At 41.2% G+C, this 13,979-nt stretch overlaps 2 protein-coding genes across 4 annotated transcripts in view; one reads left to right on the plus strand and one right to left on the minus strand.

The window, feature by feature from the left end:
• The first annotated feature begins 3,087 nt into the window (after positions 1 to 3,087).
• Positions 3,088 to 9,962, plus strand: ETFBKMT (electron transfer flavoprotein subunit beta lysine methyltransferase). Of its 2 annotated transcripts, none has more exons than XM_044227682.1 (6): positions 3,088 to 3,226; positions 3,698 to 3,877; positions 4,262 to 4,399; positions 4,970 to 5,428; positions 7,346 to 7,476; positions 8,450 to 9,962. In XM_044227682.1, the coding sequence occupies exons 4-6, from the start codon at positions 5,103 to 5,105 to the stop codon at positions 8,791 to 8,793; spliced, it is 801 nt and encodes a 266-aa protein (XP_044083617.1). In that variant the 5' UTR covers positions 3,088 to 3,226; positions 3,698 to 3,877; positions 4,262 to 4,399; positions 4,970 to 5,102; the 3' UTR covers positions 8,794 to 9,962. The 2 variants fall into 2 exon arrangements, with proteins under 2 accessions (XP_044083617.1, XP_044083616.1); XM_044227681.1 differs by having other exon boundaries at positions 4,988 to 5,428.
• A 2,110-nt stretch (positions 9,963 to 12,072) lies between these two features.
• AMN1 (antagonist of mitotic exit network 1 homolog) overlaps positions 12,073 to 13,979 on the minus strand; it is a 69,396-nt gene continuing 67,489 nt past the window's right edge. For both annotated transcript variants that reach the window (XM_044227819.1, XM_044227818.1), the window contains one exon: positions 12,073 to 13,611. In XM_044227819.1, coding sequence (XP_044083754.1) covers positions 13,538 to 13,611 — 74 coding nt within the window. In that variant the 3' untranslated portion in view covers positions 12,073 to 13,537. The remainder of the gene's footprint in view (positions 13,612 to 13,979) is intronic.

The raw sequence follows: 13,979 nt of genomic DNA on the forward strand, positions 1-13,979 counted from the left end.
ATGGGAGGTGGCCTCCAGCATGATCCCGCAGAGTGGCTTTAGCTAGAGCCACAATCACCCATTTATCTTTCCTGGACTCCCTGACTCTCAGGGACTCTTCATGGGGCATATTCCGGGAACAAAAGTTCTGTCAGTGCCACAGAAACATCTGACACTGGTTATAACGAGACTTTGATGTCAATGGAGTCCCAAGCCATAGGCCATCTCAGAGTTTGTCTGCAAAGATATGGCTGGTAGGAAAGCCACATGCTGACAGAGGGTAGAGGAAGATGGAAAAAGCTAGGGAAAGGGAGGGTGCTCATGTAACATCTGGCCCCAGATGACAAGGTGGTGTCCAGCAGGGCAAGCCCCTCAAATACCCACCAGCGCCTTCACAGAACTCACCCACAAGGTTTGAGGCTGAGCTTCATACATGGGTCATGAGTGCTCCGACTAGTTCAGGGAAGCATGACAGGACATAATAAAGCCACAGCCTTGACAGATGTATATTCATGGAGCAATAGCTTTCTCCAAATATATTCTGATATGGTTAAAAAAATTCACTGATAAAACATGAATATTTTTTATTAAAAAGAAAGTCATTCTTGTTGAATTAATAAATATTTATGGAGTATCTTCTTACGGCAAATATAATACCACCTGGGAACTTGCAAAGACTGTGGGATATAATCAATAAAACAAAGATAGGAAGTAATGCAGGCTAAGGGCTGCGAGAGCCATTCTATTCAGAAAAGCCCATTAAGGAAGTCTACTGAGAAAATGCTTTTCAGCCAAGACCAGAAAGACAGGGCCAGCGAATTCATCTGGGAGAAGAGTCACAGAGGAATTCAATTTTTAATTATATTGACCATAAAACATAACTGTCAAGAAATAATTGTCTTAAGTGCTGCTTTGGAACATTTGGTTCTTCTCTGTAACTATTTGCGTTACATGCTAACCTTTGCTCACCATAAAATACTCTCTAAAAAAATATCTTATTTAAGCGTGGACATCTTGTATTAAAGGCAAATAAGTTAACCCTAGCAAATCCCTAAGCCCTAACTCTAGCCCGTGACCCTAAACCATGATCCTAAATCCTGACCCTAAACCTGACCTTAACCCTAACCCTAACCCTAACCCAACACGCACCTAGCGAGAAGCTAGAAGGGCTAGAAGCCCTCCCAACACAGGGTGCACACATGGCCCCAGTCACCACCAACACCCGCCAATTCTCAAGAGCATTCTGCCCAAATCAGTACCAATTTGGGCAGAATGCTCATTAGAATTGGGCAGAAACCCCCATTAAACTTGCTTCCAATGGCAGGAGCCTTCAGGGGAGCCACCTGGGCCCAGACCGAGGTCCCCAGGGGTGCCCGCAGGAACCCTGTGAGAATGGAGAATGCCCTCTAATCACCAGGTGCATGCCCAGCCCAGATCACCTCAGAATGCTGGCCAGTCCTGCCCTCTACTCAGCCCTCTGGAGATGCCACCTCAGCTCTGGCAGATCGGGCCTGTCATGCCCCTAGGCCCTAATTCTAACGGTACGGTTGCATTGTCAGGCTTCTGTACCCAGAGATCTGGCCCCCAAGCCTTCCAAATTGGGGACCCCTGAACCCCACCCCAGGAGTCCACCTGCCACCAGGAGCAAACCAGCCGTTTGGAGCTCCACAGAACCCTCAGAACAGGAGAAACCTGCACTCCTCCCTGAGGCCACCCCCACCTTCCCCAGCACCACCTGGCTCCAAACTCTGAGCCTGATGCCCCCTTTGACCCCAGCCATCCACTCATTCCCCGGGCAATCCCGCTCAGCCTCAGTGCCAGCAGATCAACCTGCCACGCCCCTAGGCCCTAACCTGAACCCTAGGTTGCGTTTTCAGGCTTCTGTCCTGAGAGGCCTGGCCCCCAAGCCCTCCAGATTGGGGAATCCAGAGCCACACCCCAGGATTCCACCTGGCACCCAGGAGGAAACTGTGCTGTTTAGAGCTGGCCGGCGTTGTGTAGCGATTCTGGCCGTGCACCCACCCAGTATCTGGAGGGCCTTCTTGCTAGGTGCGTCTTTCACCAGTCTGGGACCACAGCGCGACCCACGCTGAGGGGAGCTCTCTGGGGCAAAGTCCAGGAATGAGATCAGGCTGGACATCAGGCTCTGGGTTAATGGGCAGAGTGGGCGCCAAAGGTGGGGGTGGCCTTGGGGGTCCATGCAGGTTTCTCCAGCTCTGAGGGATGTGCACAACTCCAAAAGGCAGGTTTCCTCCTGACTGGCAGGTGGAGTCCTGGGGTATGGCTCAGGGGTCCCCAAACTGGAGGGCCCGGGAGCTAGGCCTCCAGAGGGAAGCCTTTTAACGTGAAGAATATAAATAGAGGATGTGCTCCAAAAGAAATCTATTTCCATGGATAATTACAGCATAATATGAACTAGGTGTGATAGGGAGGAATTCAGCAAAGTCTGTTGTTAAAATTCTCTCCCTGGGGGGCACGTGGGTGGCTCAGTGGGTTAGAGCCTCTGCCTTCAGCTCAGGTCATGATCCCAGATTCCCAGGATGGAGCCCCATGTCGGGCTCCCTGCTCGGCAGGGAGCCTGCTTCCCTACCTCTCTCTGCCTGCCTTTCTGCCTACTTGTGGTCTCTGTCTGTCAAATAAATAAATAAATCTTTCAAAAAAAAAAAAATTCTCTCCCTGTCCTATTGTTTCTGTGCGGCCCAGTAAACATTTATACCTTTTCATCTTCTGTGCATTACTTTCCTTCCCTTTGAAGTCCCCAACTCCCTTCTCCTTAGTTCAGGGTGACATGGAAACCTTTTACTTTTCTATTTTTGCATCTCTCCTACATCTGGCCTTCCCACAGGGACAAGATCCAATTTGGTTTTCTTCTGCTGATGTGTTTCATGTCAATTTAATTCTAGAAGCAGCTGGAAGAAGCTTTGAAGGATGGAGGAAGGGAAGTGACTGGCAAAAGCAAACGCTCCACAGTTTGGATCTCGCAGAAATCAGTTTGATGGTCCCACGCTTCCAGAGCGAGGTCGGGGCGCCGCCTCTGCTGAAGGCTCTGCCCCTTTAAGAAAAGTAGGAGAAGGCCGAGGGAGGCTGCTGGGAAGGAGGGCGGGGCGCGCGGTCCGCGGTCGACACCCCGAGTCGCGCGCAGCCTGTCGGGTTGTGGGGAACTCGGCGCACCAGGTGCGATTCTGAAGAATGCCAGGAAAGACGCGCAAAGGCTAGCGCTTCCCTGGGCCGCTGTTAGGCCAGCCTGGTAAGGACAAAAGGACGACTGTGCCTGCCCCTTTAAGACCGAGTCCCGTTCTCCTCGGAGGGAAATAACGTGGTCAGGAACACTTTGGGAACTTACCCTTTTTAACCCCTCTTCTTTCTTTAACAATTAATAACAGGTACATAGTGTCCCCCGCAAAATCACGTTCACAAAGGATGCTCCATTGGAACTAGGGTGGAAGGGGGAGGCGCCGGTGTAGACGACCTGAGGTTCCAAACCAAAATCACCTCCTGTTTGCCTTGCTTGTTTATAAGCCTCGGCTCGTGCGATTCAAGGGCTGACCCAACGCTCCTAACAATTAATCCAGAGAGAAGAGGCGAGACCCTGAGATCCCGAGAGCACGATGGGGAGATGACACCCAGTGGTCTACCCTGAGCTCGTACACAAGTGGCCTGGCAGGCGTTTTAGTCTGCCCTGTGTTCTGATATTTTAATTGATCGCTTTTGTTTACAGGTGGGGGTTTATGTGTGGAGCCCTGGATTATCTTGAGAAACTGGAAGATCTGGCAGCGTGTTCTTTTACCTGGAAGCAGTTTGCTGGCCCCTTTGCACTGCTCAGAAACAGTCTCCAGGTCGCCACAGCTCCTCTGTTATAACCAGCGGCACCACTCAGGGTCACCAGTCCGGCCCCCTGGTAGGCGTTTGAGTTTGGGGCGCCTACTGTAAATATTTGGGCGGATGGGTACAGGACTGTTTAAAACATTTATGCAGAACAGTTCAGAGGTCCCAAATAACTGGGCATGTAGTTTGTGTTTAAACTGCTGTTTCTTATTCTTTCTTATTCTTATCAAGGCATTTTTCTATTGGAGCAAGACTTTTCGGCCGAGGCTTGGTAAAGATGAGTCATCGGAGGTAGTTAAAGGAGGATATTTGCGAGTTGATATTCTTTTATGACAAGTCCATAAAGTTTTAAGAAAAAAATCTGAATTTTGATTACATTAATGTTTTATGCTACAACAGCAATTACATAAATAGAGTTTACTCAGTATAATTTGTATATCTTTGTCCACAATTATAGTTTGGTAACCTCTACAACTCTTGGCAAGACTTCATAAAGGCAAGAACCGTGTTTGCCCTGGTAACAGCTCTACCTCATCGCTAGAATCTAAGCGTCCTAAAGATGGAGACTTATTTTGCTCACAGTGCCTGCTTAAAGGTAAGTGCTTTATTGAATGTGTTAAAGAACTTTATTTTGTGTGTGTGTGTGTGTGTGAAAGAACTTTAAACTTTATTTTATGTAACCTAATTTTATGTAACTGGATGTTCTGGAGGTTTTCTCTCAAAATCAAATACTTGTATGTTTATTGTTCTAAATTATTTAAAAGGCCTTTGTTGTGAAAATACTTCCTTTTAAATTTTTTAAAAAGATTTTATTTATTTATTTGACAGAGATTACAAGTAGACATAGAGGCAGGCAGAGAGAGAGAGAGAGAGAGAGAGAGAGAGGAAGGGAAGCAAGCTCCCTGCTGAGCAGACAGATGCGGGCCTCAATCCCAGGACCCTGGTATCATGACCTGAGCTGAAGGCAGAGGCTTTAACCCACTGAGCCACACAGGCACCCCAAAATACTTCCTTTTAAAAGGTTGGATTTTCCTAAGTTGATGCACCAATATTTCCATCTGAAATGGGCTTGCACTTGTGAATCATCTGCTACAGAGCTTATACTGTAATATTTTCTTCCTGTGTAACGGGATTTGGAAGTGTCAGTGAACCTTGGAATTTTCAGTATTATTTCTGTTTTTAGAGACCCACAGATTCCAGTTGAGATTATTGTATCAGCCAGACCCTTCCTTCCTCTGGAGGAGCAGCAGCTCTTATCAACAGCCACGTTGACAGAACCTGTGTTTTGGAAAAGGACGATGGCTTCAAGCCTAGGTTGGAGATCATTTGCACTATTTCACATGAACCACTGTGGTGTCTTTCTGAAAGCTGTGAAAAGCAATGGTCTTTCCTTGTTTCCCTGGGGCCATTCCCCTTGGAGAGGAACTGGAAGCTTTTTGGACCCCGAGATGAAAGCTTTCCTGGAAGAGAACACTGAAGTCACCAGCAGTGGCAGCCTCACCCCTGAAATCCAGTTGCGGCTTTTGACGCCCAGATGCAAGTTCTGGTGGCAAAAAGCTGACCTGTGGCCCTACAGCGAGCCTTACTGGGCAATCTACTGGCCAGGAGGCCAGGCCCTGTCTAGGTATTTCCCTATCTGAAATGGGAAGCTTTAAGGCCCAAACAGATCCTGTTTTCTTCCGATTCTTTTTTCAGCCCCTTCCAACTCTGCATTCTCTTTGCTCCTCACAAAAACAAAACAAAACAAACAAACAAACAAAAACAGTGAAACCCCCAAATTCTTGTTTTCTTAATTTGGAGCAATTTAAGCATACTCCAGGCTTATCAATGTATTTCCCCAAATATAGTTCTTTCTCTAAGAGAATCCCTAGGATCAGCTGTCAAGACCCTAGACCCTATGAATGATCTGGAAATTTCACACTGTTCTCTGGTTCATGGTTCATAAGGTATGGCCAGTGCAGTTTCTTAAAGCCCCAGTCCTTCAGCTCTCCTAATTTAATCTCATAAATGTTGCTCCTCGAGCCTCACACTCCGTCACTCCCTGGAGGCTCACTTCTTTCAGTTACCCAAAAAACAAGAGATCTGAGTTGAGTGGGCCCCATAAGGATTCCCTTTTCTCTAGTGACTTAGTGACATCTCAGTTGAACTCCGGACTTGAATCTGCATTTTCTTTTTTTTTTTTTCAAGTAAGCTCTATGCCAATTGTGGGGCTTGAACTCACAACCCTGAGACCAAGAGTTGCATGCTGTACAAACTGAGCCAGCCAGGTGTGCCCTGAATCTGCTTTGTTAAGGTCTCCTCTTCCACCCACCCCCCCCAGCCCCCACACTGCAGAAATGTTCTTTCAGACATTCTCTCATACATCACACTATGCTTTTTATTAAAACACAACTGCTGAGACAAAGGCAAGAGCTTTTAGCATTTCAGTCTGGTTTTTGCTTTTAGATTGTTTAATGATTAAACTTGCTTATACCTTCAGCCTATTGACCTCTGAAATTAAATGGATAAGCACTTCTCATTTACAGGAGTGGGATGACCTAACAGAATTAATGTTGTGTATAGTTTAAATGCAAAATAAATAAATGCATATGTAGAGCTGTTTAGAGAATCCTGAAGATTGGAAAGCTTTCTAGGTGTTATCAAACAATTCTGATTTTCTGGTTTTTGCCAAATTTTCAAGCTATGTTCACTTATATCATACCTTGAAGATATTGACATTTTCAGTGATGTCTATTAAAGTGATTGTTTGTCAACTTCAAATAAAAATACAATCAAATTCCTTAAGACTGATCAGAGGTCACAAGTTGGTACACCCACAGATGTGTTTTGTTTGGCCTTTACATGTAAACTTAAAATAAAAAATCAGTTGCAAACATTTAAAACTTGGGAAGTTTAAAAAAAATAAGAAATAAAAATAAACTTGGGAAATTTCATGTAAAAATGTCTGATCTTGAAAAAACAGAAGTATCTGATTAACACAGGATTTCTACATGGCAGCAGTGAGCTAAAGATGGGTAGCAGCTTTCCATTTACACAGCCATATACACCCCTACTTTGCCATAATCCCTGATATTCTTCCATTTTTCAGTAGTAAGGTCAAGTGTTGGTTGATATATATTATTTCAGGGTTTCTAATCCATATTCAGTGTTTGATAACTGTTTAGCCTTGGTCCAAATTGATTGAACTGGACTTTGTACCTACCAGAGAGGTCATTATAACTCAACATAAGCTATAGGTAATACCACTCTCTGATGGACAATTAATTTTGAATTTTGAATTTTGAATCTAGTTTACTGAATCCTTATTATAGCAGTATTTTGTTGGTCTATATTGTAGGTGCTTGACTGTTTCAGGATCATAATAAGTGCTCAGTATTTTAAAAAGACATTTTTGGGGGGATTGCCTGGTTGGCTCAGTCATTAGAGCTTGTGACTTTTGATCTCAGGGTCATGAGTTCAACCCCTATGTTGGGCATAGAGCTTAAAAAAAAAAAAAGATTTTCTATCTCAGATAGTGTTCTTTGTTTTCTTTCCAAATTAGGTATCTTTTGGATAATCCTGATGTTGTTAAAGGAAAGTCTGTGTTAGATCTTGGGAGTGGATGTGGAGCTACAGCTATTGCTGCCAAGATGAGTGGGGCATCAAGGATCTTGGCCAACGACATAGACCCTAGTAAGGATCTCATATTTTAAAATATTTAAAGCTCATCTTTATTTTCTTCCAGGATAAATATGTATGGATGCGTCAACATGATAGCTTATTTCCATGCATATTTTGTCATCAGATATTGTGAACTTATGTTCAGTGGGACATAATCTGTGAAGAACCTGTGGGTCCTGAATTGAAGTGCATATTTCTTAAGAGGATTTGTATTTATGTCTGTCGGATAGCCCAAAGTGTACCAAGCTGGGAGTACTTACTGTTAATTTCTGGGCAAGGGATTTCCTGAAATATGTAGGTTGTATATATTTGACCCAAAACACAAGTGAAGATAGGCCTTGTGTTTTGAGGGTGATTTTATTCCATTAAAACCCAAGTTGAGACAAGTCAGTTTTAATTTTATCTGATTTTCTTTTAGTTTTCAATTTTACTGAGGATCTAGCTTTTATTCTTATTTTATTTTATTTATTTATTTGGGGGGATGGGTGGAGAGGGGTAGAAGAAGAGGGAGAGAGAGAATCTTAAGCAGGCTCCACACCCAGCATGTGAGCCTAGTACAGGGCTTGATCTCACAACTCTGAGATCAAGACATGAGCTGAAATCAAGAGTCAGACACTTAATGGACTGAGCCACCCTGGTGCCCCAAGATCCTTATTTTATACAGGGGACTCAGGTTGCTAAGTCCAAGACCTGTTTCCCTAGACAGCTATAATAAACCAAACCTCTTGGTTATTAGATCAGCAAGTATTTCTTGAAACCTCCACATTTCTAGGTGTTTTGTACTGTTTGTTTTGTTTTTAGGATATCCCACTCATATATTTGAAAATTGCAGTAAATAGTTTATGTTGGTAGATATTCTTTACCTAAAAAACAACTTTCAATAAAAGGGAAAAAATATTGTTAGATTTTCTAAATTACTTAAATTAATCAATAAGGGATTAAAACTGCCTAGCATAAAGCAATTCATTATGTGCTTTTTTTAAAGTTGCAGGAATGGCTATCATACTGAATTGTGAGTTGAACCAACTGAACCCTTTTCCCATTTTAACCAAAAATATTTTGGATTTGGAACAAGAAAAGTGGGACCTTGTTGTGCTTGGAGATATGTTTTATGATGAAGACCTTGCAGACAGTCTTCATCAATGGCTGAAGAATTGCTTTTGGATCCACAGAACTCGAGTACTGATTGGTGACCCTGGACGACCCCAGTTTAGTGGACATAGCATTCAACATCAACTGCACAAAGTGGTAGAATATTCACTTCCAGAGCCTACCAGGAGGGAAAACAATGGGTTGACAACAAGCACAGTATGGGATTTTCAGCCTTGAGTTGTCCAAGTGCTTCCAAGTGTGAATATAACTGTGTTTGGGTTTAATGCTGAAAGACCCTCCAGTTTAAAGCATGTATATCTTGTTTCCAAAATACTAAGTCCTAAGTTCTGTCAGCCTTTGTTATGTAACTCGTTCTGCATTATGCCAAATATGCAAATCTCTACCTGACAGTTTTCTACTTTTACGGCTATAGGAATAGAATTCTAGAAGGCAGTACCAAAATGGTAGCAACATGTAACTTATGTAGTAGAGAAGAATGAGAAAGAAAATGAAAAAGCGAAGTCTGTTTCTGTAGTTGAGAATAACTATATGATGGAACTTCAAACTAGACACAATACAAAATAGAGAAGAGTACTGTATTTCAAAAACAATGACCTGTAAAGATCAGAGCTGCATTTAGTGTGCTACAGAGTATGTGGGCTTTGGAGTCAGGCAACTCTTGTCACTTTCTAGTTGGGACTTTAGGCCAGTTAAGCTCTCTGAACTTTAATTTCTTCATCTATAAAACTGTAACAAACTTAAGAAACCTCACCTCAAGTGTATTTTATTAAATGAAAGAATAAAGTGCCTCATACAGTACTTGGTACACAATAGGACCTCAACTGACAGTCGTGGATAAAAATAAAGATTTTTAAATAAATAAAATAAAGATTTTAGAATTTCCTAGTGATGCCATGATACTTTCTGATGCTTCTTTATGGTTCACTAAGGTTAGCTAGAAATTGGTTATGCTACCACTTCGTGGTCCAGGTTGTCAGGATCTTATGTATCAATAAAAAAACCTATGACATAAATGAGAATGTGAAGAAGAATATGTATAGCATACCACTATTTATAGAGGAACATATGAAAAGATGTCTGTAGGTACCCATATATGTGTGTGTGTGTATATATATATATATATTTATATATATATACACAAATACAATACATATTTGTTCGCAACGTACATAGCATATCCCTGAAAAGATAAATAAGTAATTGCTAACTGTGGTTGTCTTCTGGGAGGGTACCAGATACCTGGGAGACTGGGGTGGGAGGTCTCCAAGTTTTACTTTTGGGTCTTACGATTCTGTACTATAGATTTTCTATTCTGTAATTTAAAACTAAACACCAGCATTATATGTGTTACAAGTGAAATATAAAATCCACCCTTTCTAATTCTCTTATGTTTTCAAATACTGGAGTTGTTCATAACGTGTGCATTATATACAAACTTTCTAATAACGCATGCATGCCATTGGGATTATGGTACCAGGGAGATGTGATCAGAGTTATAGTCATACAGTGGAAATGTGGAGAAAGCAATAAAAGGCAAGCTGTTGCTTAGATAGGAAAATAGGATAATTCGATGGGAGTTTGGGAGCCCAGCTCTCGAGGATTTGGATATTGTTGAACTTGGAAGTCAACGTTTATTTCCGCCCAGTGAAACAACTTTTGTGCATCTAATTTCCATTGGTATGTTGGATCTTAAATGTGATCAACCTAAATTTTGATTCAGACTTGGTTAAAATTAATAGAAATTAAAGGTTACAATGGCATTGGATGATATTTGAGAGGAAAAGGTTTTGTTGACAATATCCTTTGAAAATTCAGAGTGTTCTGCTGGTTATTGCACTTCCCAGCAAGATAAGAGTAAATTATACTCTGGAGCACTGTGGAAGTCAACTTGATGAGACAGAGAAGATTTACGTTTAAGTCTAAATATCTACAAACCCTGTTTTTGTTATCCTCTTTTGGTGATTTATTAGAAGGGTACAAGGTCTTTGAGATATCTAAATGTTACTTAAGATTATTTTATTTTATTTTATTTTGTTTTTTAAAAGATTTTATTTATTTATTTGAGAGAGAGAGACAGAGAGGGGGAACACAAGCAAGGGGAGTGGGAGAGGGAGAAGCAGGTTTCCCACTGAGCAGGGAGCCCGATGCAGGCCTTGATCCCAGGATTCCGGGGATCTTGACCTGAGCTGAAGGCAGCTGATTAACGACTGAGCCACCCAGGTGCCCGTTACTTGAGATATTTTAAAATCTCCCCTGTATATAATGGTGAGCCTTGAATGACTTCATAGTGATGCGGATAGAGACTCCCAGGCCCCAGTCCCTAACCCCTCAGCTACTCCCCATTGCTCCTGCTAGGGCAGAAGAAAAGACCAAATGGCCATCCCATTTGGTTAAGATAAGATAACAACTCATTGCTCTGCTGAGGCAGAAGAAGAAGACCAGAGGCGGGTCCTGTTTGATTAAGAAAAGAAAAAGAAACAAGTCCCTAGGGGTGATTAAGCACTCTCCTGAGATGCCTCCGCATGGATTATACTTCCACTTGAAGGGGTCATTTGGCCTTGAGAGACTGTGAAAATGTCCTGTTGCCATCCCACATCACCCGTAACCATAAAAACTCACTCCTAACCCTGTTGGGTGCTCAGCCTTTGGGAAATGATCCCGCTGGGCCTGCCTGCTATAATAAAGCTAAGTCTTCCTGCTTTGCCCCATGCCGCTTGAGGTTCCTGGGTTGCTTCAGATTTTCCACAACAATAGTTTAACAAACAGGTTTGTATTAAGACCGTTCACATTTATTTTTTTTTAAAGATTTTATTTATTTATTTGACAGAGAGAAATCACAAGTAGATGGAGAGGCAGGCAGAGAGAGAGAGATAGAGGGAAGCAGGCTCCCTGCTGAGCAGAGAGCCCGATGCGGGACTCGATCCCAGGACCCTGAGATCATGACCTGAGCCGAAGGCAGCGGCTTAACCCACTGAGCCACCCAGGTGCCCCAAGACCATTCACATTTAAAGGGGTTATTGATACAGCTAGATTAATTTCTACCATATTTATAACTGTTTTCTATTTGTTGCCCTAGTTCCTTGTTTCTTTTTTGGTGTTCCACTCTTTTCCTGCCTTCTCTGGTTTTAATTGAGAATTTTATATGATTCCATTTTCTCTCTTCTTGGATAGAAATTATACACATTTAAAAATTTGTGTTTAGTGGTTGCCCTAGTATACACTTATAACTAGTCTAAGTCCACATTCATGTAATACTGTACCACTTCATGATTTTCAGTTTGTTCAGCTTTTATCTTAGAAGGACAGGAGTAAGGACTTCTAATCACTTAATAACATCAAACTGGAAACTGGAAGTATGGGTATTATTTCTATTTATTCATTTTTCTCCATTATTTATTTATTCATTTTTTGTGTGTTTATTCATTTAACAAATATTGGGTGCTTATTATGTACCAGATACTGTTCTAGGCACTGTGAAGAAAAGACAAAAGTTCCTGTCTTTATGAAGCTTGTATTCTAGGGAGTAGATAATAAAAACAGACAAGATGCCAGAGGGTGATAGATGGTAAGAAGAAAAATAAAGAGGTCGAAGTATGAAGTGAGGATGATAGAAATAGGTAGGAATGGGGTACTGAAATTTTAAACAGAAATAGTTAATACAACCAGCAATATAAAAAGGCAAGAATATTAAACTGCAAAGTGCTTCTAGGAAGATAATTCCTTATAGACCCTAAAAAGCTGACACTTTAGATCTTGAAAAACTTGTTTGCCCAAAAGGGGGAAAAGCTACCAACTTTGCTTGATGTTTACTATAACATTTTATTGAATTTGTCTTTAGAAAAATTTCATAGGTGGAACAAGCTTTACCCATATTACACATATATACATATGTCCTACCTATGAGGGGCAATATATATCCGAGATATATATATATCTGCATTTATAAAGTAATTAGTAGTGAGGTCAAGAAATAGAGTTGACTGTATAAACCCTCTTCTAAACATTTAGAAGAAATCTACCATCCCATACTTCCCTTCTTTTGTACTACATCAGAGTTAAAGTAGGAAATCTTTTTTTAAAAAGTCCTACTGAGACAGTCTCATGGCACAGGGAATATACTAAATTTGGGATGGTTTAAACACACTATATATACTTCAGAGAATTTCGTGATTATAAAAGAGTACTGCAATTCATTTGAAAACTAAGATCTGTATTGTTTAGTTCAGGATATGAAACGGATAGATCTTTAGGAAACAGCCTCTATATTGATACTATTTACTCATTCTTCCGCTTTCCTGAGTGCAGTTGTTAAGGAGGAAGTTTCATAGATCAATAGCATGTATTTGGGAAAAGTAGCCATGACAATTAATTAAGTGGCTGGGCAAGGGTCTCAGTAACATTCATATTTTGAATGGCTGAGTTGGATGATGTCATGGGTTTATGACAGTAAACTATTCTATTTCTTTGTTTTATTGAAATATTAAATTCTGTGAGGATACATAGGCCTGATGTTCAACTTTGCTTTTTGGCCAATGAGCATTTAAATACTTAAGGAAAGTAGGGGCCAGAAAATAACTAGGAAGGTAATTATGCTTTTAGGGATACTAAGAATTCTCCTAATGGTTATTCATACTGGTAAATTTCTCTTATGGCAGCTCAACTAGGTAGGTAGGAGAAGGAAATCTCCAGGAAAAACTGGTAATTTAAAACTTTGTTACTTAAGAAACAAACACAATACTCCCCTCCCGCCCCACCCCACTCCAATACATCAGAGGGCATGCTAGGCTTACCATGTCAAAAACAATGACTCCACAAACAAACAGGATAATAGCACTATTAAATGTTTAAGGGTCTGTTAACTTCAAAGCAAAAAGCACATTATCTGAAAGCCAATCTCTAAGACCATTGTTTCCTGGGAATGTAGTATAAAGATCCTTGCTTTGAAAAGCTTCAATAAGCATCAGTAAACAGTCCATGTCACTTGCTTTAGTTTGTTTGGGCCTACTAATTGCTCCAGGACTTCTCGTGAATGATCTACAAAAGAAAACAATGACAATATATTAATTCACAATAATCAAAGATATTTAATTTGTCCTCATGTATAAACTAGGGATGATAACTATGATACCTAATAGGGTTATTGAAAAGATTAAAGGGGATAATATATAAAGAACAATAACTTAAACATTTAATTAGTGGTAACTCTCATTATCAGCTGCAGTGCACATATCATAATAATACTTGAAATTAGGCATTCATCATTTTCTCTGTAATTCTGTCTTAATTTCACCAGCCAGAGATTAAAGCTATAATGTTACCATTAACCTGTGTATAAATTTTCTCGGGGTCCTGGCAGGCAACAGACACACTAACATGGTGTGCTTGAGCAGGGATTAACAAAG

Source organism: Neovison vison, chromosome 12 (genome assembly GCF_020171115.1).
Source record: "Neovison vison isolate M4711 chromosome 12, ASM_NN_V1, whole genome shotgun sequence".
NCBI classification, from domain to species: domain Eukaryota; kingdom Metazoa; phylum Chordata; class Mammalia; order Carnivora; family Mustelidae; genus Neogale; species Neogale vison.

Bases quoted from the DNA above. Each gene is read 5' to 3' on its own strand.
- ETFBKMT (XM_044227682.1), top strand. From the start codon at position 5,103: ATGGCTTCAAGCCTAGGTTGGAGATCATTTGCACTATTTCACATGAAC. The intron at 5,429-7,345 runs GTATTTCCCTAT...TTTCCAAATTAG, and splicing joins GGAGGCCAGGCCCTGTCTAG to GTATCTTTTGGATAATCCTG. The intron at 7,477-8,449 runs GTAAGGATCTCA...CTTTTTTTAAAG, and splicing joins GGCCAACGACATAGACCCTA to TTGCAGGAATGGCTATCATA.